The sequence below is a fragment of the Camponotus floridanus genome, unplaced genomic scaffold, assembly GCF_003227725.1.
Source record: "Camponotus floridanus strain SB8 unplaced genomic scaffold, Cflo_v7.5 scaffold15, whole genome shotgun sequence".
Taxonomy (NCBI): domain Eukaryota; kingdom Metazoa; phylum Arthropoda; class Insecta; order Hymenoptera; family Formicidae; genus Camponotus; species Camponotus floridanus.
In genome coordinates this window covers 1,403,257-1,429,563 of record NW_020229270.1, presented here as the reverse complement: position 1 = coordinate 1,429,563, position 26,307 = coordinate 1,403,257, and the positions used below count along the sequence as shown (strand labels likewise).

Sequence of the window (26,307 nt, the reverse complement as noted above, 5' to 3'; positions counted from 1 at the left end):
CCTGTCCCCTCACCAACTCTCCCGAACAGCAGCAGCAGCAGCCGCCACTACTACCATTCTACCGCCAAAACCCTAGCTCAGTCAGGCACCCGCCCTCCTCTCTGCCCTCCCCAGCCCATCCCCTCGCCCTCGAAGCGGCCTCGGGCGGGATGATTCAGGCGCCAGTAGGGCGCACCCACCTTCAGCGGGTGGTTGGCGTTGGGGTGAGTCGAAGCGCCGGATGGAGGTAGCGGTGAGGGCGGGTTGGCGGGGGCGGGAGCGAGTGCGCGGGAACGGTAGAGCACGGGTATAGAGTAGAGAGAAGGGTGGGATGAGTAGGTGGGTGTCAGGGGGGTCTTAGGGTGGGTGAGATTGGGCGGGGGGGAGGGAGGGATAGAGAGAACAGAGTATGTCGGGGGACTGCGGTGGTACAGCGAAGCGAGGAGTGCGGAAGGGGAGAGTGAGAGCGAGCACGCAGGGGGTGGTTAGAGGGCGGGGGGGACGAGAGTGAGCTGCCAGAAGGTGGATTGAGAGTGCGGTGGAACGGGGCGAACGTAGTGCTAGGGGGTTGGGAGAGGCCGAGGGGGAGAGATACGCGCACACGGGAGGGTGGTTTTCCACGGCTGAGATATAGGCACCACCGACGCCGCGGTGGGTTATACCCTGGGCTAAGTAATACAAGGAAAAGTGCTACGTGAAGCTCTATCTTTCTCCAGATCCCCTCTCACCCTAACATCCTCCCCGGTACTTTCTCCGTTCCTCTTGCTCACTCACGCCCTACCACACTCTCGCTCTATTTGTCTATCCTGCCGCCTTTCCTTCCTCGCCTGGTGGCTCTCTTCCCTTCGCTACGACTCCCTCGCTCGCTGCGCTTCATCCGCGTCTTGCACTCTCGCTTTATCTTCACCACCCTTTCACCCTTCGTCTCTGCCATCGGCGTGCATCGTAGCCTCAGCGCAGGTGCACGTCGCGAGATGCATCCTCGAGGGGAATAGGGTTGCTTTGTGCGGATAGGGTTAGCTTTGTTACGCTGACGGCTACGCGGAGAGTTAAGTAACGGATGAATATCGCTAGCTGCTTATTATCAAGTGACTCCGACGAGGATGATATTTTAGCGGACAAATGCATTTGTATCTCGACATTCGTACCTCGTGCCTCTTCTTGCGCGCCTCTTTTATACTATATACTTTAATATACTTCTCTCTCTCTCTCTTTCTACATAGTACACCTTTCATTCTAAATATATCATTATAATATTTAATTAATATGTAAAAATTGCATACATTAAATCACGCAAAGTAATAACGAAACTATTACATTATAGAATGATATACTTGATTTTCTCATTTCTATATTAATTTTGAAAATGTAATATTGTCTTATTTATATTTACTTACTTTGCACCTTTTATGTTTTAACCCTCTTAATCTTTGCTAGAGGAAAATTATTTAAGGGCATTAAAAAAAGTACCATAAAAACATTGAAAAGGTATTATTCTTTAGTAGAATGGTGAAAAGTCGAGATGATAAGTCGAATGAACAACACGTGGATACGAAGATTGGCCTTGCCGCGTTAGGAAAAATACGAAGAAAGGAATGCGCCTTACATATGCGAAACACGTATTCGTACATATGCGCCAGTGGAGAATCGCGCTGCACCTTAAAGTCCGCGTTTCAATGGAACAATCTTTTTCCCGAAGGAAACGCCAGACATCGGAGGGTGTGCATGTAAATGGTTCGACTTTCCGGGAAAGGTTTGCGAAAAGTGTGAAAACGATAGTGGGACGAGTTTCAACACTTCGATTCGAACGTAGTGTATCCATCGGTGAAGAATCAACAATAAGAATATATAGTTAAACCACAAAGTTCATATACATCTTATACGCGACTATTCTATATCATTTCACGGATATACATTTAACTTTCACCTATTTTGCAAACGTATAGAAACCGTGTAAATATTTCGATGTGTACACGAGGCATAGTAAATTATTAAGTACGTTCAACTAAAATACAGACAAAAACTTTTATAAAACAATGACTCTAGTCCATCATAGTTTTAGTTGAACGTATCTAATAGATACATTCGCACAATAGTTTAATTTGGCAATTTATTGAACATTACATTTCTATGTTACATACATATCTGAAATCTAGAATTTTTTACTTATGGAATCTGGAATTTTAAATCGAGATATCAATTTTATTAAGCGAGTAATGTAAATAATTCGATAATCTAATTTCAAAAGTCGGCGACTCACGGAATCGTTTGATTTAAAATAAATCATTATCAGTTATCTGATATTTTATTCAATATATTTAATAAAAGATTAAGAGCATTGCATAATGATATTCTAATTAATGAAGATTTCATTTCAATCTAAATTATTTAATCAATTTTTCAATTATATATTTTTATCTTTTAAAATTATACTCTATATTAAACTTTTTTTCTTACAAAATTAAAAAAATAAGTTTTTCATATAACTGAGAAAAAATGACGAATATATTTTATTAATTAAAGTAACGAATAAGATATTTCGTTATCAACAGACAAAGATAATGTATCCATTAGCATCTATATGATGTCAGATGAAAGATCTTTTTACATCTAATCTCTGACAGCATTTTGCTTTCAACACGAAACCATCTACGTATGTGAAGTCGACATATGCGCGTCAGTAGATAAAAATATGGCTTCGGTTCTTAGTAAATATGGTTTCTCTTCGTGGTAGAAGACATTATAAATAGTAGTATTAAGAGTGTTTCTAACCTTTTTACGTGTGTAAGCGCCTCTTAGCCTTCATGAATATGGATATGTAATTGTTGCATATGTTACCTTTATTTTACTGCTTCAACAAGTTTGCTCTTTTCGTTCTTTAAACTATTGTCCAGTAATTGTCCAAAAATTCTAAGAAAATTAAATAAAGAAAGATAAGAAAATTATTTTTCTATAAATAGCGAAAAATCTTGAAAAATAAAAAATGTGAACATAATATTCTTAACAAATTTTGTTTATCTCAAAATGCGCTTTCAAATAAATAACCAGCGAGCAACAGGGGAAGCGCTTAATTCCTAATGGATTGGTTTTTTTCAGCAACGGTTCGCGCGATTCCCGCCGCGATTTCAATTAATCTCTCCCAACGGAGAGTATCGATACAGCCTCGCGTGTCGTTCCCGTTCTCTCGCTCTCTGTCTCTTTCCCTCTTCGCAACACAAACTTTCGCGGAGTGCCGAAGTTTCGGATAAGCTGGCGCGTTTGTCAAACGGGAAAGTGCGAAATTGTGCGTCGTCCTGTAAACCCGGCGGGTCGCTTCTCGCGGCACGAAATTAGCGAGAGTGAAAAGTAAAGGCACCCTCTCCCCTGGTGCCGCTAATGCCCCGACGCTCCGAAGGGTGCGCATTCCTTCGTGCCGGGGATAGCCAAGATAAATTACATAACATAAGTGGGCGTCGCGAGAGAAAGAACGAGTCCGCCGGAGGGACGAAACGAAGAATAAAGCGGTGTGCAAACAGTCTACCTTGCGAAATCTACTTGTCCTGAGGACAATTGCTCTCGAAAAAAGGAGTAACACGTTTGTTTAAATGCCTATCCTCCGATGATATCTTGAAAAGTTTTTGCCACTTATAAACTTCCATCATAAAATCAATAATATCAGAATATTCAACTCCTGTTGCGATCATTTGTATTTGTAGATTTAATATGATTTATATTATTTTTTTTAATTTGACAAGTGATATAGCATGAGAGATAAATGAATTTTGAACAAGTTTTGGAAATAAAGATACTTTCAAAAAAAATATAAGCAAAATAATAATTAGTTTTGAGTAGTCAAAATAAATTTTCTCCACAAGAAATTACTATTACCTGATAGTGGCATAGTATAGTAAAAAAACATTACATGTTTAAGAAAGCAAAAATTTTTAGTTACATCGCAAGTGTAATCTCTTACCTCTCGAAAAAAAAAATCGGTCCTAGATAGAAACACGAAGGAGACAATTAGTTTCGGGGTGACATTGTTTCTGCTAATAATGCGTAACATGCGGTCGAAGAAGAAAATAAAGCGCCAACAATGCGCATCGCGCGAGAGTGGCGGTCCCTTTCGTAAAGTGTACGAGGGGTTGGCGATTCATCCCTTCATTATTCGAGAATTAGTAACCCCGTTTCGATCTTTCTCCCCTTCCTCCGACTCACCTCCTTCTCCTCCCTACCATCCGCTCCCTTTCTTGCCGCACTCTGACCCCTTTATCTCGATGTTCGTGACTGCCTTTTCCGTCGTTGCATTGTTCGAAACGACGTTAATGGGGGTAAACGTTAAACCGATTTCAACGGCGGCCACGTGCTTTCGTATATTTCGAAATGTCTTGCTGTATATCACAGGTATCAACCGCACTATCTTCCTCGCGATGAGACGAAAATAGATACCTGTTTTTAGGCGATGGCATATTTCGCGTTCGTAGCTTATTTAATAAGACTCGCGGGAAGACAAATAATCTGCATAATGACAGGTTTCTATTTTTATAGAGATTCAGAATTAATTGCTGTTTCATTTAATTGCAAAAATTTCATGCGAGATATTTATTTAATATAGACACGATTTTTAATAATCAAAAATTATTACGACGAAATTATATATATATATATATATATATATATATATAGAGAGAGAGAGAGAGAGAGAGAGAGAGAGAGAGAGAGAGAGAGAGTATATATAGAGGTAAATATATAGGAATAATCTTTTCTCAGCGGATAAATAATTGATCTTTTATTTTAACAAGTAACTTTTTCAGTGTATAATATCTTCGTAATAAGGTTTGATATTCTAAATCAAAGACAGTATGAAAATATGTCCTCTCTTATTCATCAATATATCTCTTTTTTGAGAATCATACTATATAGAATATTCAAATTTAATATTTTACAGATGTATGAATGTCCAGAAGAACTCTGTCAATCGCGATGCGATCAAAAAATAACGAAAAGATGGTCTGTTTTAAAAAGATATTAACCAAACCTCTTAAATTTTTGTCATCAAGCTCAATATGGGAAATAACTCGGAGACAATTTAACAAGATGATCCGAAAAAACCATCGTGTCAAAAATGCGAAATAAGACATAGATCAGAAGTAGAGGATTTGTATTAACCCAATTTGTGTATCCGATATTTTCCCGATACTTTTTAATCACGTCTGCGCGGCAGATGGCCAGGTGACATTTACAAAACACGATTCGAAGTCTATTTATAAAGCGCATCTTGTTACTAGTCTTGTAATATATTCATGACTTTTCCGTCGCTACCCGGAAGTGGAAATTTACAATTTACAAGGTTGCAATATCATTTCCAACAAAAACTGTCGCTTTTTGTCAGGAACTTTTATAGTATCCATATTTGCAAAATAGTAATTTGTAAGAACTCGCTATTATATAAATTATGTTCGAGATAAATCTTTCGGTTATTTTTATTGTCGAAATTCTAACTTTCAAAAAAACAACATGCTTATTTTTTATAATTTGACATATCTTTCTATGCACTAAAAATGAAATATGCTATATTTTTTATTCTTCTTTTTTATTTCCCTTAATTTCCTAAATTTAAATTATAAATCAGATGTGTCAAGAATGCCAATTACTTTAATAGATAGTTGATTATTTACGACGTTACGATTTAAATCGCGCATCGAATGCGCATGTTTACATTCGCGCATCCTGTTAAAACAAAGCCGCAAATCTAAAAGATCGAAAGATACGAAACAGGTTTCCCGATTTGATCTCCTTAAATCCCAATAAACTTCCCCGCCAACTGTATCTACCCTCGCGCTCGACATGTGCACGTCTGTCCGCTATATCCCATAACCTACATCGCGTTCATTGGTTCCCGGTCAATATCGCTCGCTATCGGCCTGCTCATTGTCGCTCGCGAATGCCAATTACGGTAACCGCAAGCGATCACCGAGATCAATGTCGTTGCGTAACGCAACGTCACGTCGGTGCGCTCAGTACACACACGTACACTCTTGCAAATTATTTATTTAAAGTTAAACAAGCCAGAGTACCGCAGAACTATGAGCTTTTCCGCGCGCGCGAGAGAGAGACGGCACACAGAAATCCACACATACAGAGGGCCCATACACATGCAGCACTGGAGAGAAAGGCCGACACCTCGGCGCCAAACTCACCCTCCTGAGAGACTCCACAGACTCACCTCCATCCCCCGTCGCGTCCCGCGCTCTCCTCCGAGCTTCAACCACCCGTCCCCTCCTGTTCCGCGCGCGCGAGGCATCCCAATCGCAGCCCCCGTTTCGCAAACCCACACCCTTCATACTCCCCGGTATCCTCCGACCTCTCCCTTTCTCACCCTCGTCCTCTACCTTCTCTCCGTTCTCTAACCGTGGCAGCTCTCTCCTACACCACTCGTCTCGACCCGACCCATTCCCGCCCCCGCGCGCCACTTCGTCCACCAACCTACAACTCCTACGTACCGGAGCGACCCTCGAGCTATCTCCAAAATCATCCCTTACATTCTAGAGCTCGGCATGGTATCCTCCTCCTCCTCCGTAGAGGATAGAGCCGCAGTCGGACGTCGGGAGAACACGGGGAGGACTTGCTGCTGCTGCTGCTGCTACTGCTGCTACGAGGGCACGACGGGATGGCGGCTCGGAATGAGGGTAGACGCTCCGGGATATAGGTGGGTTTCGTCGGATACAACGAGAAAATAAGAGATCTTCCCGCACGACTCGCGATACGAATTGCAATAGCCGACGATGGCGCTGACGAGCCATCCGAGTCTTCTCCCCATTTTCACCCTTGCGACTGCGGGGCGCACAGCGATTTTACCGAATTTCGGGCCTCGTCAAAGATCGTGCCTCATATAGATTTATTCTATATGTATTCAACGCGTGCATTGCAATGATATTCCTGAAATGATGAGAAAATAGGTATTTTTAATTATTTCGATTATAAATAATTATATCGCTAATTCTCTGTGTAATATCATTAAATTATACGCTTTTATGAGACATGAGGGAGGTATATCCTGGTATATGTTAAACTATTATATTTCATATTCCTTGTAAAAAATTTCTTGAATTACGAAAAGACTGATTTAATCTGAATCGCGCATTTTTACCGTTATATCATAACTGAAACTTCGTTATTGAGTTGTAACGCGGAAAGTTTTAGTAGATTCGCTTGAATTTCGGTCAGCGTTCGTTAAGTTATCGCGTGCTAAAGTCGCAGTGGAAAAGCGTAATGCGAAAGCTCGAGTCTAAGCTCGCAAATGACCGTACAATATAGTTCTGTTTGTTCGACGCAGCTGCAATCGATATCGACGATCCTCGAGATGTTCTTCGCAAATTCTCGAAAACACCATGGCGATATTCTGAGGCGCGGAATGGCCAAAACTGCGAAACGTCAATTGCCGCGTGCTCATTTCCTGCTCCTCCTTTGAAGTATTTCAGAAAAATAAGACATCGTTTTCGAATCATCTGTTGCCAATACAGACGCGATATTATTTTAAACGATTGGCATTGCATAACATCAATTTTAATTGAAAAAAATCACTCTTACAATTATACCTCGCATCTTTGAAGTACGAAGGAGTCATCGTTTCAACTAATCGGTTTTCCGCATTCAAAGAGAAGGAAAGAGGTTGTTTCCAATGCATTGCGATCACCGCGAATACCATCGATATTTGTTAATGCATCACAGAACATCGCGATGCAATAATCACTTATCTTTTCATATGCACAATCGATTTGAAATCGCGTCGCACGCAAAACTCTTCCGCCTCTCGCCGTCTATGGAAACCTTTTTCCTCTTTTTTTTATCGGAATCCCTGAAGGACAATGGACGTCACATACATCGCGCAAGCCAGCGAGGGTGAAATGTTAAATCGCCGTTCGATCGAGTTAAGCCCCCGGTAATATCACCACTGCGGGCCGCAAGGGACCGCGCGGGGAATGCCTCAATCGGCCGACCCTGGTCCATCGAAAACGAGAGTTACGGGGATGCGACGTACGGCGAGTGTATTGCGAGACAATGGCGTGTTCTCTTTCGCGACGCATCGACGGATTGCACGTACGTGCGCACCGAAAGTATGACCGATCGTTGAAATCTCCGACGCGCTTCGACGTCGCTCGATCTCAATCCGAAGCGACGAACCTATAGTCCATCTTTAATCGATAAAATTCATAAGAATAAACTAATACGCAATTTTGAATAATATACAAATGTGTTTCGGCAGAAGCTTTTATACAGATAGAAAAAGACAGTTGAATAAAAATACGTAGTTTCTAAGTGTAAAATAAATCTTGTAGTAGATGCAAAATTTCAATATACATCGCACACTTTTTTCCTATTTATTGTAAATTATTTTCTATTTATTATAAATTTGAATCCTTTTGAGAACAAAACAAAGAAATTTTAATGAACGTAAAAGTGTGTCCGAGTATCAAATATCTGATGAAATATCGCACGCTAATGCAGTTAGAATTTAGGACGTGCAGCTTAATATCATAACGTTCGTTGAAATCTCTCGTGCGATTTCCTTACTTCGCCGCCGGGCGTCCTGGTTGTCTATTTGCAGCGACGTGTCAGCTTCGTAAAGTGGCACGGGTTCCTCAATGGTCTTTGCGAAACAATCGAAGCCAAGCCGGCGAACATCTCGCCGTAACAAAGACGACGAAAGTGGTTCGAGTCTATCTCTGAGGGAACGAAGCTTACGGCCATCGAGTCTAATGGGAGTTTCTCATCGCGTCAAACTCTACCGGCGACTTATCTGCATCGAGTTGTCAGATCGCGATTCGCAACCTGATATAGAAGGTCGGACATTGGGAGCAAAATAACTGAAAATCGATAAAATAAGACGAGCAATTTGCAGTACGACGAAAAACAATTTACGGCAACTCGAAATAATATAATCATATAATATAATACTCTTTTCATATATGTTATATGTATATATTATGCGAGATTGTAATTTAATAATTACAGTATTAGAAATGAATATAATCTAATAAGACGCGAGAAGCAAATTTTGAAAGGAAAAAAATGGAAATTTAAAAAAAAATCTTTAATTAAACCAAATGCATTAATTTTTTCAATACAATGGAAATTGGATGAATGGATTTTAGGGCAAGCAACAAAGTATAGATAGAAACGAGAGGAACAAACGCATGAACATCGCGTGAAAAGCAAACTATTTATCGTGAACGCAAAAGACACGAGGCGGGAAATATAACGGAGCGGAGGTAGTAACGCGGAGAAACTCAGAGAGACAGAGAAAGAGACGTGAAAAAGGGTGAACGAGGGTCGGACACATATACACTGCCTTTCTAGAATTCTCGTTATCCGGTCGACCGGATAGGTGGTCGTAACCGACGGTAGCCACGAGATATCCGAAGAAAAACACGTTTCCAAGTCCGAATCGATAGCAACAATGCCGTGGCGAAGAGAGCGCAAGAGAGGCCTGGCTCTCCAGTGGAAGCGGAGCTTTAGGGTTTGCCGCCGGAGGGTTGAGGATTGAGGGAGCGCGCGAGTGAGAGAGAGAGAGAGAGAGAAGAAAAGGAAAACGGTAGAGTGAACACGTGAGGGAAGCAGAGGGTGAAAAGCAGAGAGGGAGAGCACCAGCTAGACTAGGAGGTGGGAGGCGGCAGCCTTATTGGAACCGGGGGGAGGAAGTCGAGTTTTCCTGAGGGCTGAGCAAGAGAGAAAGAGAAAGGAGGGAGTAAGCGGAGAGAAAGGAAAGAGGAAACGAAGGAGATAGCTAGCTAGGGGAAACGTAGAAGTTGATGGAACGAGGTCGCTACAACGTTGGCAACAGCCGGATGAGTAAAGACTGCATTACCTATGGTACCTACCTCCTCTCCGAGAAACGATCCTCGCTTCACAGCGAGAGAGCAGGTGAGTCGTCGGGACGCCACCTCTTCTCTCCTTTGTTAAAGGCAACACGATCATTTCGTCCTCTTTGTTCGCGATATTAAAGTACGTCAGACGCCAAAGCGACTGCTTCTATCTACCGAGAGAGTTGGAAAGGGAAGAGGGAAGAGGTGTCAATTTCGTTTCTTGTTCATGCACAGGATCGACCGTTGCTTCTCGATGGAATCATCAATCGATCAAACTTTTTCGAGTATTTCGAATATATCGATTGCGTAATTTATAATGTAATTTACGCGTAGGAATCAACATATTCGAGAGCATCCTGTAGTTTTTTTTATAAATTCCAGATGGTATATATTCACACTATTCTATATAAGATGCGTCTCGAGTGCACACAATTTGTTACCGTGATATAACGCAATATTATGGGAGAAAGGGGAACTATTGTCGATAGTATAGTTTCTTCTAAAACACAGTGAATCAATTTTATGTGATAATACTAATAAGATAGTAAAGTAAACAAGCTAGGGATTGTAAAAATTGAAATACATCGGAAGAAGAAAGGGAAGAATCTTCTCTCTTGGATACGATGCAAATTACGTATGTATACAAAAAATTCTCAAGTATTTCAATTTTATATATTTTCTCGTTTGGCTCTCGCGCGCAATTTAAATACACAATAATAATACAATATAATATATATATATAATACTTACATAATAAAAATAATTAATAATAATATGAGTAATAAGATAGCAGTAAAAATAGTAATTATCTATGATCATTACAATAATGATAACGCATTATACATGTGTATGCATGTAAAAAAATGCCGTGATATAAAAGAATGATCGCCATCAATTAACATAATCGCGTATTTTGTTCGGTTGCACGCACTATAATACAACAATTATGTACAAAATAATATATACATATATAGGTGTATATGTATATATGTATATGTATGTATATCCGACGACACTCTCGAGGGTTCTTAACCCTCGTCTACTTTCACGACGATTATCGAACTTCTAGTAAACATTTTTTTTGTGCAAGCACACTTTAAGGTCTATCGTGTTAGCGGTGCACGTCTTTTTACCACCGGCTAACGACACGCTATATCGTACAGCTACTTCGAGTAATATCGTACACGAGGCTAGGCTACGTACACAGTCAGATACGAAGTGGGTCTCGCTGCCCGAGAATCGTCTCGATGCGAGAAACAATCGCTTTATAATTGCAGTCGATTCATCTTACCTGTAATTCTATGAAGACGCAGATCGCTCTCCAAGTGATACTGCCTTTGGTATACAATCAATATCGAGTCCGGCGATTGCTGCCGTCAACAAATTATTTTATAAAAGCATCTAAATCAGTTACTTGTGTATGTTCATAAATTAAACGAAAAAATCTTCTTATTCGCTTACATATATTTTTTTTATCCAAATAAATCTTAACTACCTTAATTAATATCGCGCACATTTAGAAGGAACAAAATAAAGTCGAAATATTTAAAGATTAAAGCCCATTTTGAAGTAAAATTAAACAATGTTTTGTTTATAAAAAACTAAAAAAATATTATATATTGATATAATGGCAACACTCACGATTATAATTATTTCTAAACTTTGCCTGAAATAATATGTTCAATTACGTGGTCGCGCCGTGATATCATTAAATATCGCCAAATCGATCGTGTCAATAATACGATAATTAATACAATGTAAAGGAAACTGACGATAATATCGGGTTGACCGATTTGGCAAAACGAAACTAAACGAAACGAGCCAATTTTGCTCAGCCCCGATCGATTTGGTGTATTTCCGTTGTATGTAATTACATGATAACATTATTACGATTACAAGATAAGACATCAGATTGAGACATCAGATGCAGTCAGCGCTTCTCGCATCAATAAGATGTTGTCCGATCGCGCATTAATCTAGACTGCTCGAGATTGTAACTTTATATCAGACAAAAGTATGAGACACATGTCTTTATTCTTTAACGGACAAACGCTGCCCGAGAAAAATTTTAATCTTTCGAATATCAACGCCTATCTGTGACTGAATTTTAAATAAAATTCTATTAAAAAGTTTACCTGGCAATACTGACGGATAATATTTCATTATTTATTTACCGCTCTAATTTATGTAATTTATCTTTACGGTTTTTAACTCAAAAATTATTAAAGCCAGGAAAAGTACATGCTAAATTCAAAAAGAATTCATTATTCAGCTGGAGGGTATTATTCGTCCATTCTAGGACACGTTATAATTAGAGCGATTCGTCGCGCGCGATCGAATCCGCGAAATATGAAAGACAATTCGTCAGGTCGACAACGACGCCGGATGTCGAATTCATCGGATGACACCCGAAAACGAGAAATTGGATCTCCTTCTCATTCTTTCTCCGTCTCTCTCTCTTCTCTATCTCGTTGGTTCGTTGAATATTCAGGACCTTCGCGATGTCGCCGCGCGGACTGCTGCTTTTGCCTCGCCTGGATGGATCGATCGGAGTCGAGTCCGGCGGCGAAATATCGCGAGATCTGCTCTCCGCGTAACGGATCCCTAAATATCGGACATAGAGGAGGCGGCGCGCGAATCCCTGACACATCGACCCGTATTTCGACAGACTCGGGAATTATCCCGCTCGCTTGGTCCATCGTCTATATCGGGCATCGACTGGCGTCGGACGCAAGCAAGCAACCGGCTCGATCGGATGAAATGTGTGACACGAGCGCGACAACAATAATCGATCCCTTCCGGTTCAATATGTAATTGCGTCCATCTATCGTTTCGCTGACGGAAGACGAGACAAGGGCGAATCGCCCTCGCAACCGCGCATCAATCGGATACGTATTTAAGAACGAATTAAAGATGAAGGGAGATCTGTGATCGACGTTTTGTACGAAAAATCTTATAACCGTTCGATTGCGATATAAGTACAAATAAATTAAATTTTAATACCTTTGTGCGAAATCAGATGTCCATTGTCTGATTTTAATAAACGAGTTGATCTTTTTATCGAGGAACACTCATCTGAAATGAATAATTGACGAGATTACGTTCAAGCAATCGGCATTATCGACGCGAAATAGTCCTGGTCGCAAAAATATCAATTTTTCATCTCGATTATAGTTTGGTAGTCTTCGTTCATCTTTCAGGAATGCCCTTAAACCAATTCACATCTGTCAACAATCCTGTCTTCTTCGCGCCAATCAGTTTACAAATGATTCTCTCCTGTTTGGACTGACACTTCCGTGGCCATCATCATCGAGCCCGCGAGAGCATTTGTCGGCGTCGATGGCAGAACTAAAGGACTCGCGATCGATGGTCTCAGTCGCTCGGTGAGCGCCAGCATCACTTGGCAATGCAGGTTCTGAATAGTCGCTAGTAGATTGAGGTTTGTGTCGATCAAACTGGTGGCCGGCGAGTATCTCTCCTTCTCGGCGCTTTCCGTTTGCTCGACAAGCGGCGTCACAACGATCTTGGGCTCCGATATCTCAAACGTCTCCCTTCCTGCGTTAGCGGCGGCCTTGCTCTTCTCCGCCTGGAGTAGCCTTTGCTGATGCTTTAAGTACGAGGTCGTGATGGGGAGGCTATAGTCGATGGGCGTGTTCTTGGGATCCAGCCCGGGGCTCCAGGGCCTCGGCAACGGCTGGCTGGGTTGAGGCGAGGGCGTACGTCCCTCCGGCAACATCCGCTTCCTCTTCGACGATGCTGAGCTCCTCGAACTCGCTCGGTCCGATTCCGGCGTCCTTCTCGATTCCGGTAGAGCGTCCGAGTTGGCGAGAAAGCCACCGTTCACTGGTTCTTTCTTCAGCAGGTTCGTGATACTCAACGGATTGTACTTCTCGTCTTTGTCCTTTTCGAGTTTATCCGCCGTTGCAGCGACGCTGCTGTTCTTGTGCTGCTTCTGGTGCCTATAATTGTGCAAATTCTTCGCCTCTGACGGTGCGTGGTGACTGCTATCGCGCGACTTGGAATTACTCTGCACCGTCGAGGACGACGATAACGACGAGGTCGCGAGAGCGGCGTTGCTAGCACCGCGATTCGGGCTCAGCGGAGTTGGCGTCGACGCCAACGTCGTAGCCGTGGATTGCGACTGATTGGATAAGTTCGTCGGACTAGGCGTCCGCGGACGACGTTGGCATTCCGTGCAGCCCAGCAGAAATCGCGTTACCGCTTCTCGGGGTAGGAATGCATACGTCTCTGTAATCTGTAACAGAGAGAGAAAGAAGATCGCAATCTTTAGAACGGTTCAAACTTTGAAAAATATTCGGCCCTCGTTTATATAATCCATATCTTTTAATACATTAATTTTAACAAAATATCATACTATTATTTTAATTTTTTTACTTAACATGGTATATAGAAAGACTCGTTATATGAAAGTAAAAACAAAATTTAAAAAATTAAATGTATAAATAAAAATTAAATAAATAAAATAAATAAGTAAAAAACACTCTTGCGGAGAAATAATTTTATGCAAAGAATTTTAAAATGTAATTACAGGTGACGTTCTAGAGAAACCTTATTGTGTGGAATTGTATAATAAGTAATTGTTTAATACGTCGTTAAATGATACTGAAAGTGTAACAAAGATTCGGCGAGATCTATCGAGAGGGCACGCATTGACCAGATTGCCGTTCTCTGTGTCTAATTTCTCGTACATTGCTTAGCGACATTGTTACATTCAAATACCATCGGTCAGGCAATTAACCAATTCCATGTGACCAAAGCATCGCACCCACGTTCGCGCGATAATACGCAATTGCAATATTGTCAATTGACGTATTAATGTGCACGCGAATGGCCTTTCCCGCTCTCATCTCCGCGTATCGTCGTCACGTGGCGTCGTTTTCCGCGCGACGCCCACCGGGGAAAATTCACAAGTCGGTATAAAGGAACTTTTTGATGTCTTTTGCGAGAGGAGGCGTTCAGCCGGAGGGATGTTCTCCGCCTCTTAATAGGAAACGTTTCTCTCTAAGGAGATGGAGGGGGTGGCATAACTTAATCAACGGAGGATGGCAGCCTCCGCCGGAGAATCGAGAAAACGGACGGAGGTTGATGTGTACGTGCACGTGTAACTGCACGATTCCAAAGGGGTGGTAATTCGATAAGATTTATCCGAGACTTCATGACGAGGTCGTGGAATGAAAAAAAGAAGAAAAAGTCAAATAAGAGAAAAGCAGAGAAATCGAGACAACATACTTTTAGATTGATATGACACAACTTATCCAGTTGATCGATACTTCGATTTACATTTCAAAAGTTTGTTGTATCAAGGTAATCGCAACGGAAAGAGATAAATGCCTGCAATAACGTAATATATTTCCACAAAATGTTAACAATAGTATATTGTATGTTATTGAAAAAAATCATGACTACTTTTACCCAACAAATATCAATTTTTTATCGAAAAATACATTCAGATATAAAACAATGATAAATTATTGTAGACTATATATAATTGTAAATTCAAAATTTAAGTATTCTTTCTTCATCTTTTTCATCCCTTATTCTACTTTTAGATGAAAATTTGACTTCATAATAAATAAACGGATACAAATGAATCTCGAATGTGATTAAACATTTTAAGCGAAATTCCAATAAGTTTGGCAGCCTTACGCGTTATTCTCGCGATATTACGAAAGGATTGATTTCCAACTTTGAGTGACAACTCGCGCGCACGCATCGTAATACGTAACATGCCGGACGGACGCGCTTTAAGGACGCGAACTGTCAAAGGTGAACTACGGCAGTATGTACAGATCGGTCAACTCGCAACCCTCTTACTTCGTAATAACAGCCCAACTCGAAATACACTCTCGACGCAGCAGCAATAGCGGTGGTATCGAGTTGCGCAACGCGAGCCGTGACATAACGCGGACTCCTCTGGAGCCGATGAATCCCGCCGCCTAACACCGACTTGAACGTAAAACAGTTCCACCGTCGCGCAAACGCTCGAGTGTGTGAGTAAGCAGGCAATGCAACAAGTGTCCTGAGGTTTTGAATCACAAGCAGATCGCGGCGTGCGAGAAAGAGAGAGAAAGAGAGCGAGAGAGAAGAGAAGAGAGAGGATGGAAGATCGAAGAGTGGGAGATTGGTCGCAGGGGCCGACGTTGAAGGATAGAGAGAGATCACGTGCCGTGGATGCGAAGTAGAAAAAGGAGGATAGAGCAAAAGTACAGATATGATATATCCCAAAGAGAGGTTTACGCGAATGCGCGCCGGAACATGTGAGATGACGTGTGGTATCGAGTGTTCGACGCTTGAACGCCTCGATGCCTTCCTTCGGGAACGGTAAATATCGCGTGTCGCGAGTAACCATGCAAGAATTCATCGCGCTCTGCTGCCGATAGCACTCGAATTCAGAATTCAATAGTTTGCGGATCGGCGGATGCTTCGATTAGCGCCGAATCTAACACATGTTGGATCAAACTGAAATACACAATTTATGCGCAAAAATGAATATTGAACGTTGTATTTTTAATGTCAAACTCGTGCATTTTTTCACATACATTAATCTATTATTTATGCATACATTTGACATTTTAAAAATTTATATTTCTAAGCTAACAAGAGATGGGCGTATTTTTATATTAAATGTATGTCTTTTCGCAATGAGAGATATTTTCAAAGATAAATATAAATTTTTTGAAACTAAAAGAAATTTTCTTACCGTTCTATAAGTGCGTTTCTGACCGGCATGCTTCCCAGGACGTCCTTCGAGATCAACGTGAACGGCGTGGATAATGTCGAAGAAGTTCTCTACAATCGCGACCTTCTTGTACACTCGTCCAGGTGGAACTGTGCCCTCGGCACCATTTAATGCCTGTGAACATAATAAAATAAAAAAATTTTACATAATCTAATTATTATGTCAATAATAAATGTATATAGATAACATATAATAAAATTATAAAATAATGTCTCCTGTCGCCTGTCTCCTGATTATTATTACATCGGTAAAATTGTTCATACTTTAATTCGTTGTGCTTGTTATATTATACAAACCGTAAATTAATTATTTAATTTATTTATAAATCTTTTCCAGTATATACTTGATAAGGACCACAACCATATGGTCGAAACGACAATTTATATAAAGTTAAATTTTGTAAACGTATATATCTTTTTTTACAAGCTCTCTCACTAAAAGTTCCTTATTTACAAGCTATACTATATTCAAACGCCACCTAGCATCTGAAGCACAACTCGTGTTCCTTCAATTTTGCCAGTCGAGAAACGTGTTTAGTTTTCAGTCGTTACCGACGCTGATTCTGATTCTACTTTATCGACTAATGCCATGTTAGAGTTCTCCAAGATGTACTAATCTGCTATCGATAAGGTAGATTCTGTTAAATATAATATAAAAAATTACTACTTATACTTTTTAATTTTATATGTTTGCAATTTTTCTCAAACTGCAAAAAATATATATTAAGTTGCTATGCCTAATATTTTTCTTACATCACCAATATTTTGTAAAAATGGATTTTTATATTTACGCAATTGCAATCGCAGAGTAAAATTTTTCTCGAAAAATTTATCTTTATTTTTGTTTATAAAGGATTGATAAAAATATAATATCGGAATACTATTAAATATATATTTAATATATATAAAAATAATTATTACGAAAAAGAAAATGCATGTATCACTAGAATTTTTTTCAATTAAATGAGATTGTAAAATCTTAGAATTTATTTCACATTACATCCTTCAAATTAAGCCTTATCGTTCCGCATCTCGAACGCATTAACGAAATTTCTCATTAACCGCGCGAAATTCACTTGTTCATGTAAGGTTATCCAGACGAGTTGAGAACCGCGGCGTCCCGCGTAATCTTAATTAATCTCGTCCTAAGTACCGGCATCGCCCGCGGGCATGGTCGCGGTCAGATTGTTCCGGCGAACTTTGCGACCTCAAGAAGTTCGGCGCGCATGCGCGACATTATTGTATTTCCCTAAACACCTGTTGAAGGGTAAAGTTGAACTCGTGGAGTTTAGTGCTCGGGCTAAGTGGCTGTGGTCAAGCGGGATAACAATAGCGACGCGTAGCTGATCATATTCGCAAAGCGGACGGTCTTTCGAGAAAAAAAATTGCGTTTGTACGAATTAATAATTTATCGTTTAAAGTATCAAATATGTACGTCATCATAGATATGATAATATAATTCCTTATTTATCTTGGATTACGGAAGAGGAATTTATTAATTGCTCTGAAGTTTATACTTTGATAAATGAAGGAGTGTAAAACACAGATTGGAAATGGACTAGCAAAAATTAGTTGACAGTAAAGTTATCTTGATTATATGTTACGAACACATATATGCATGTACTGGAAAAGTCATAGGTAGAGTTGAACAGACCGGAAACCGTCTTATTGGCCAATATATGTCTAGTCTAATTGCAATATTTCGCCAATTCTGACGCACATCATCATGCAATACATAAGTACATCGAATAGAAATGAGAGAAAGAGAGAGAAACATCATTCTAAGATATAATTTTTAAATCGTCTATCTCTTTCACAAAAGTTCGAATTTCTAAGCTCTCTTATTATTTAAATTTATTCGTAACATCTGTCGTCATGAGATGCTCATTAAAATTAATTTTATATCTTGAATAATAAAAAATCTTGGTATTGATTTTTATATTACAACATTAATTTATTTTAAATTAATAATTTCAAAATTATTAAAATTATTATATATATAAAATATAACATTCATAGGCATATATATACTCAGATACGATGAACACTGAGTGCATCAGAGGGTTGAAACGCGGAAGTGCGTGCACGCACTCGACAGACGCCCAAAGGGGCTCAAAGGACTATAGGGATAAATTTAGCCTTTTATCCGAGCTGCCCTCAGTACTGCTTCGCGTTACACGGTCAAGCTAAGCATCTCTTGCTTATGATGTATATCGACTTTAATGATTTACGTTAAATTTCATCTAATGTATTAATGCCTATTGAATCAATCAATACTTTCCTCAATTAAAGAAACATAGAATTGGCTTCATCGGCTTTGTCGAGCTAACAGAAAAGCTAAAAGATCTTACTTGTCGCCTTGTCGAAACAAAAATGCATATAAATTGATTAGTTTCAAGATATTAAAAAATTTATTAGGGTTCTGACATGTTCTTTATATTTTAAAAATATAAAATTAATTTGATAGAGACTTGCTTTCGTATTAATGACAGCGAAGACAGCACAATCATAAAAAAGAATAATTAATAAGAGCGTATCTTGATATATAAAATTCTAGAAATATTAAAAAGACAAATTTCATGAAAAAGAATGCAATTTTTTTTTAATTTCTAAAGAGAACACATCGTGCAAGATGTGAAATATTCGACACAACTAATATATTCTACATAAGAAGACTCGCGCGTATAAAGAGAAGGTAGAAAAGTGTTTGCGTTACAAAAAAATTAAAGAATAAATCGGAAAATTTCAACATACATTTTTTTCAATGTTAAAATCAGTAACAAAATTGTTAGAGATGAAATAAAAGTTCTATTATCTGCTATCTGTGCGTTAGTATTTAACAATTTTAACTCTTTTATTTAACGCGATTCCGATGAATCCATTAAACTAGATGAAATTACAAATCTATATACAACCCGAAGAAGAAAATTCTGATTAAAAATTTGTGATTAAAAATAAAATAAAAAATCAAGATTTTAAATTTACGATTCAAGTCACGACTGCCTGTCAAGACTAAACCAAAATAATTTCGATCGCAATTACTCTGTTCCAACATATATTCTCTTTAATCGAATAACTCGTCGAAAAAGAGGAGCGCAAAAAACGACAACGAGCGATACGGTAGAGAAAGAACGCGTCGCGGAGATATTCCTCGATGAGGGACGAGGCGAGACGAGACAAGGCAAGGCAAGGGATCCAGAATAGAAACGCGTCAGCGGCGCCGTAAATCCCTACGAGACGCATAAGACTCGGCGGGGCCAAGTTCGTCGGGGCGATATAACGCGACCGACCGGGCGCAACGAAAATCCGGGCATAGCGGCTGTTTTTAAAGCCCCCGCGGACCGCGAGCGAGTTTGCATTTTAAACGAACGCGAACGTTGCTCTGCGCAATGCCGAGGGGAGAAAACAGCGCGACACGGCGACCGGCGAAGCGGATTAAAAAAATTCACGAGGGAGTCGCGCCGCTCGGCGTCGGGACGCCACGAATCTCGCCCTGCGCGGGCGGCAGAGAGAGAGAGAGAGAGAAAGAGCGGTCACGTACCGGGTGGTCCGCGGGAATCGCTTCCCCTTCCGGCGTAGATAACGGATACAGCGAGCGCACTCGGCACGTAAAAAGAAGCACCGAGGAGAGCCCGGAACGGCCTTGTCGTCTCTCTCACCGTCGAGTACTTTCGAATGTTTCCGTTCCCGAGATATCAACGAGCTATCTAAATGCTCGAAAGTTTTCCGCCAACTCCGTTTTCACCGACGAATGCATCGTTTGCGGGCCACCGTGAGAGAAAGAGAGAGAGAGAAAGTTTAATTGCAATGATTAAAATATTATATATTTAGCGTTATATATACGTATTAAACCTAGCCTATATAATTCACAACTCCTACATACTGTTTCTAAAATTCATTTTTATTACGATTATTATTTACTGCAATTTTAATTCTAATTCTATCTTTCTTTCATACTCGCGGTAATAAAAGAGAAGAAGAATCTTCAGAACAAATGTTATCGCTTCCTTGAAAAAGTTTTATCTTCTACAATTGCTTATTACTTATACAATGATTTTGGCTGCAAAACGCGATCCGCGAATTTGGTCTCGCTCGAAAGTGCGTATCAATGAGCCGAGGACGACCGACCGCTCTGCGCTAGTCTCGGCTAAACAGTACCGAAGTGGCATCGTAATAACGTTGCATAATAATGATACTAGGAAGCAGCGGGAAAGTAGCACGGCATCGTGTATGCGCGCGGTCAGGGGAGAACGACCGTTAAATATTCTCTCAACGAGGTCGGATTACCTCCATTTCACCCGGCAAGTGGCGATGATAACGACAATGGCAATATGACGATCCGAGCTGGCGAGCAGACGGACAGGCTTTAACCGTAGTACCGAGAAATCCTGACGCAGTTTTGCTGGCACAACAATCGCCGAGCTTAGGATATCAGTTCTCGGTTCTCCTCGGGATCGTTTCTTCGACGCGCCGAAGAGCCGGGAGGCGTGTGATTGGGTTAGTTTTGGTTTGTTGGGACGGGACACGGTTGAGACCGGGCCACCCAGTAGCCATTTAGATAAACGAGCGGCCCCTGTTGAGTGCCGCGGGATGCCAGCGCCGGAGAGAGAATCCGACGAGGAGGAATGGGAGGATGGGGGCAGAGAGAGGAAGAGAGACGACCGTGTTAACAGCAGAGATAGAGGCGAGGAGAAAAGCTCCGGATCTAAACCGCGGTCATACCCGATATCAGAGGAGAAAAAGTATTCGGGATCGGATGACGGAACAAAGAGACGTGACGAGACACACCACGGTGGTTCGCTCCTCCAGAAAGAGAGAATCGAATTTCTTCCGGCATTTTTCCGTATTGCGGAATTGTGATTGTGGAATTTTCGACTAGGAGTTTAATAAATAATGTATAAATTAATATTACATATAAATTTACACCATTGAAAAAAATATTCTTTTGTAGCTCAGAATTTTAAATAACGTAAAGTTTTGATTTTTTTAATTCGAAAATTCAAAAGAATTATAAATCAACTCCATTGTTACGTTATTTCAATTATTGCAACTATAAAAAATGTCATAGGTAGAAATGTATATTTAAAAAATTAAGGATTTTATATAAAATATTTCTGACAATGTCAACTGTTCTTGACGCATAACATCACGTGTACGAATATATATCTCTAAAAATATCCCTCGACATATACTTTATCGAAATATTTCGCATCGGTGTAATACCCTTATAATCTAAAGGCAGATATTATATAGAAAGAGAGCCAGATTTCGATATTGGGGCGGAGAGATATCGGTTTGAACCGAGTAGACGCAATATCGAATCTATCCTCCGAAATCGCTCCGAAGCAATTTCGAACTTCTCCAATGGCCATGGCTTCTTTGGTAACTCGAGTCACCGAGCAGCGGAAATAATTCACAACAAGCTCGTGCTCACGGAACAAAGCGCGCAGCACGCGATTGATGTCGTTTCATATTATTGACGATACAATTCCCGCCGCGCGAAATCGCACTACGCTAATCACGGTTTTTTTCTTTTTTCTTTTTTTTTTTTTTATTTTCGTTTACTGACGAAGCGATTTTTCCCGCGGCCGTTTTATTCGCGCTTTTTAAATCCAAAAGCACCGACTGTGGATTTTTCCGATACCTCTCTTGGTACATCCCGCGAACCGCGTTATCGAGGTCATACCCACCATAAAGCGTCCCATTAGCTCCGGGCGTACTCACGTTACACCCACAAACTATGCTACAGAAAATCGATACAGAAAAATGCGAGCAGAACTTTCTTCGCATCCTAACTGTACACATTTTATAGCACCCACTTATCTTCTATATCTTCCAAAACTTTAACTCTATCGTTCGATATTTTTCACATAAGCGGATATTTTAATCGAGAAAAGATTACTAAATCTTATCACATTTATTAAGACAAATAAAAAGAGGAGTTATCCCTCGCAAATTTTAGAAAACATATTATTATATATATAAATATATATTCAATATTAAAATTATTTATTGCAACACGCGGCGCGCGTTATCTGAGCGACGATGAAAAGGCTAATGTGTAATTTTATCTAAAGTGACAAAGAGAAAAAATTTATTCTCTCCTATCGGCAGTGATTAAGAACGCAATTAGCATTACCTACGAAAATGCAATTTAGACGCAGTACATTAGCCTCTTCGCAGCGATATTTTTCAACCGATAAAAAGGGATGAAGAACGATTTTCCCCAAAACTCCATTTCCAGCACTTTCGTCAGTAACGGGGACCGCTTTATCGCGATCGTAGCTGTCATAAAGTGTCCCGACACCTTCTTGGAATACCGGACGAGCTCGGGCTGCGACGCGAGGAGAAGGAATCCGTCGGACCCCCCCCTCTGCGGAAACGCGGGAGGGAAACTTTCATCGCTCTCTCGGCCGACCCTAACTGTCCACTCGTAAAACCACTCGTCGTCGTCCCGAGAGCCGTCCGTCCGAGTGGCTCCTCGTCGCATCGCTAACGACGAACGACGACGACGACGACGATGACGACGACGACGACGGAACGTGCGAATCGATAAGAGAGGAGGCAGGCAACGGCAACTCACACCAGCATGTCGACCTGGAATCCGGGACGGCCCGTGACCGGAAACCGATCGCGCGCCGATCGCGCGGCCAATCATCCGAAAAGCCGCGTCCGCCACGCTTGCAAACCGAACGAGCCCGGAAAACCGAAACGTCCGACCAGAAATGCCGGCCGCAAACGTTCAAGACGCTTCGATAACATCGAGAAAGCGGCGAGAACTACTATAATGATCGTAAATTTACGCTCAATAATTTCCGAATTCATTCATTTTTACGACTGAGCAATTTAGGAATCGACGATTTTATGAACACTCGTATATAATTATACGATCTAGTTTTTATCTATTTCTATTTATCTAATCTTTTCCCGGTGTTGGAAATACGATTCATCGATTAAAAATTTGAAACCATGTGCGAAATTTCATAAAACAAATATTTCTGTATCAAATATTCAGTGAAAATCTTTTTGTGGGAACAAAATTTTTCAAAGATAGTTAGCAACTTATTAGAGCCAAAACTTTAATCAGCTGTTAATTAAAATTATTATTTCGTATTATAAGAATTTCACAATACATAACTATTGATTAATACATTAATTAAATATTAATGTCTTATTTTCTATAAAATTCTGCATTGTCCGTAACACTTAAAAATACTTAAGACTAACCAATGCATATATATTAATGTGCCAAGTAACGCTAAATCTTTTGAGAGCGTTTCTTGGCATTCATCTCGTCGTGCTTTATTTTCCGTAGACGACGCATCTCATTGAATGAGTCTAATTGTAAGTTGCACGGTGATGTGACTAAAATGAATGAGGGAAATACCGGCGCTCTAACACGTTTAATTGGCGGTCGAATAATTATAACCGATGGGCAGTATCACGCTTGCGTAACCCGGTGTCACGAAATGTCAGATGACCGCGACGTTAAAGTCGAGCCGACGTGTGGCATGAACGAACGGTCGCGTTTTATTACAACGTTATTACGTTTCATCGTGACGTTTTGTACAATCACAATGACGATGCGAAATATCAGCATTCTAGTATCCTATCGAACGTACAATTACTTTTTATAGCTCTCCTAAAAAAGTGGTACAATCTTAATTCCTTCATTAGCTCTCTTAATTTTCTCATATGACTAATGCTGCATTAACCGTCACTAATGTAGTATGCTATTATGAATTTCCTGGTCTCGAGTGATATCAGATCTAAGAAATAAGGCAACTCGATAAATGATATAATTGATATAATTCAATCATAAAATAATAATTGATCCTGTTATATAATAAAGATATGATGATAATTTTAATATATAAAAGACGGAGAAAGGGAACGTATATATTATACTAATCTGTCAGTTAACTCTTCTTTTACGATGTAATAATTTTCGCCGCGGTTTATTATATTTCGCTATGAATTATGAGTAGGATCACGGCTAAAGTGTCATCCGATTCCCGACAAGAAGACGTCGCGTTATCGGCTGTTCGCTCTCTCGATGTACCGTCATGCTGACGCAAAGTGAAACGAAGCGCGCGGTCGCTTCGTATCTTCTTCACCCTTCAACACGTGAAGAGAGATCACGATCCTCCATCTATCTCCTCGTGGCTCCCAGTCTGCCACGGATCCCCCGATGTTCGCGCATCGACCATGGCCGCGAAACGAGAAAGACGGAATCTCGAACTCGATATAGCGTATGCGAGAGACTTTCAGAAGATGTCTCCCTCTCTTTCTCTCTTTCGTTGGCATGCGTACGTTGTCGGTACCGGACACGGTAACGTCGTCGAGCAACGATTCGACCTTGAGAAACCACGACGATCATATACATATACGCTCGCCAAGTGCACGTGCAGGCTCCCAAGGATCGGAGAGAGAAGCCGAGAACACGGAGAAGAAGAGAAAGAGGAAAGGGAGGAGCAGGAGAAGGAAAAGAAGAGCCCGGATCCAGCGTCGAAGAGACTTGACAGCGAGCCTAAACGGAATAAATTATTACGCGAGCTCGTCGCCGTCGTGGCCCTCCCCCGTTCCTTCGTTCCCCCTTTCTTTCTCTAAGAACGGATGCCACCCCGCCGTTAGCAGTCGAGTGTGCGGGCCGCCCTCCCGGCACAAAGATTCATATCTGACTCGGAAGGCCCCCCCGAGCCTCCCCCCAGCTGCGCCTTCGAACGGGACCCTAAGCCTGGAGCGGGACGGGATCCGGACAATACTTGTCCGGCCGCTCGGCGACGACGGCCGCGGACCAAACTTCGGCATTCTCTGACTCTACGCCTCTCGTCGACCTCTCTCTCTTTCTCTCTTCCTCTCCTCCGCGCTCCATCTCCCTCGTGCTCGCGTTTGCTAAGCGCGCTCCCCCTCGCTCTCGCGCAGGCGTCGCTCGAAGCCGCCTGCGGTGTCGGAACGGAGAGCGAGCGGGATAGTCGGAGCTTAAAGGGGGAACGATGTAAAACGGGGAACACGAGTGGGAAGTTTTTGGTGCGAGCGAGAGCACGTGAACGGCCAGGTAAAGAAGGAACAAGGACGGAATCCGCGACAGACTAGAAGCCACGAGGAGATACTACACACGCGGAGACTCGGTATCCGTGTTTCGAGAGAAAGAGGACGCGCACAGTGAAGCGTGGAGAGAGAGAGAAAGGGAGACACACGGAGCGAGACGGAAAAAAGGATACGTCGGTGCGACGCGATGAGCGCTGGTATAAGTAGCGACGACGAAGCTGTGACGGTGCATGGCGATGCGATGGTGGAGAAGAGGAGGAGAGAATCTCCGGAGATTCCATGCATGGAGAGCCGTGGAGGAACAGGCCAGCCAGACCGGGCCGCCAGCCTTGTTGGTTGCACGGAAGGCAGGCAGCTGCCAGCCGGCTTACCGCCGCCGCGCATTATACGAGACGAGAGAGAGAGAGAGAGAGAGACAGCAAGGGACATTTCGAGAGGGGGATAGCGAGAGCGCGTGAAAAGAGTCCGTCGAGAGGCCTCCGACCGGCCCGTAAGCCTCGCCGTAAAAAGCGCGCGCTTAAAGAGACCCGACTGCGTGAAACCTAAATCATGCGGGAGCGACCGCGTTATGCCGAGACCGTTCTCCATCTCGATCGGCCGGCTAATATAATATCCAGCGACGCCTGGAATTGCGATAAACCCCGTCGCGCCGCCCCGACCGTCGCGTCGCGGCCCG

At 41.5% G+C, this 26,307-nt stretch overlaps 1 protein-coding gene across 4 annotated transcripts in view; it reads right to left on the bottom strand.

Annotated features, from left to right (window-relative positions):
* Positions 1-10,610: 10,610 nt before the first annotated feature.
* LOC105254833 (serine-rich adhesin for platelets) overlaps positions 10,611-26,307 on the bottom strand; it is a 92,192-nt gene continuing 76,495 nt past the window's right edge. For all 4 annotated transcript variants that reach the window (XM_011263759.3, XM_011263761.3, XM_011263760.3 and 1 more), the window contains 2 exons: positions 16,543-16,695; positions 10,611-14,076 (listed from right to left, as the gene is read on the bottom strand). In XM_011263759.3, the coding sequence (XP_011262061.1) occupies positions 13,081-14,076; positions 16,543-16,695 (1,149 nt within the window). In that variant the 3' untranslated portion in view covers positions 10,611-13,080. The remainder of the gene's footprint in view (positions 14,077-16,542; positions 16,696-26,307) is intronic.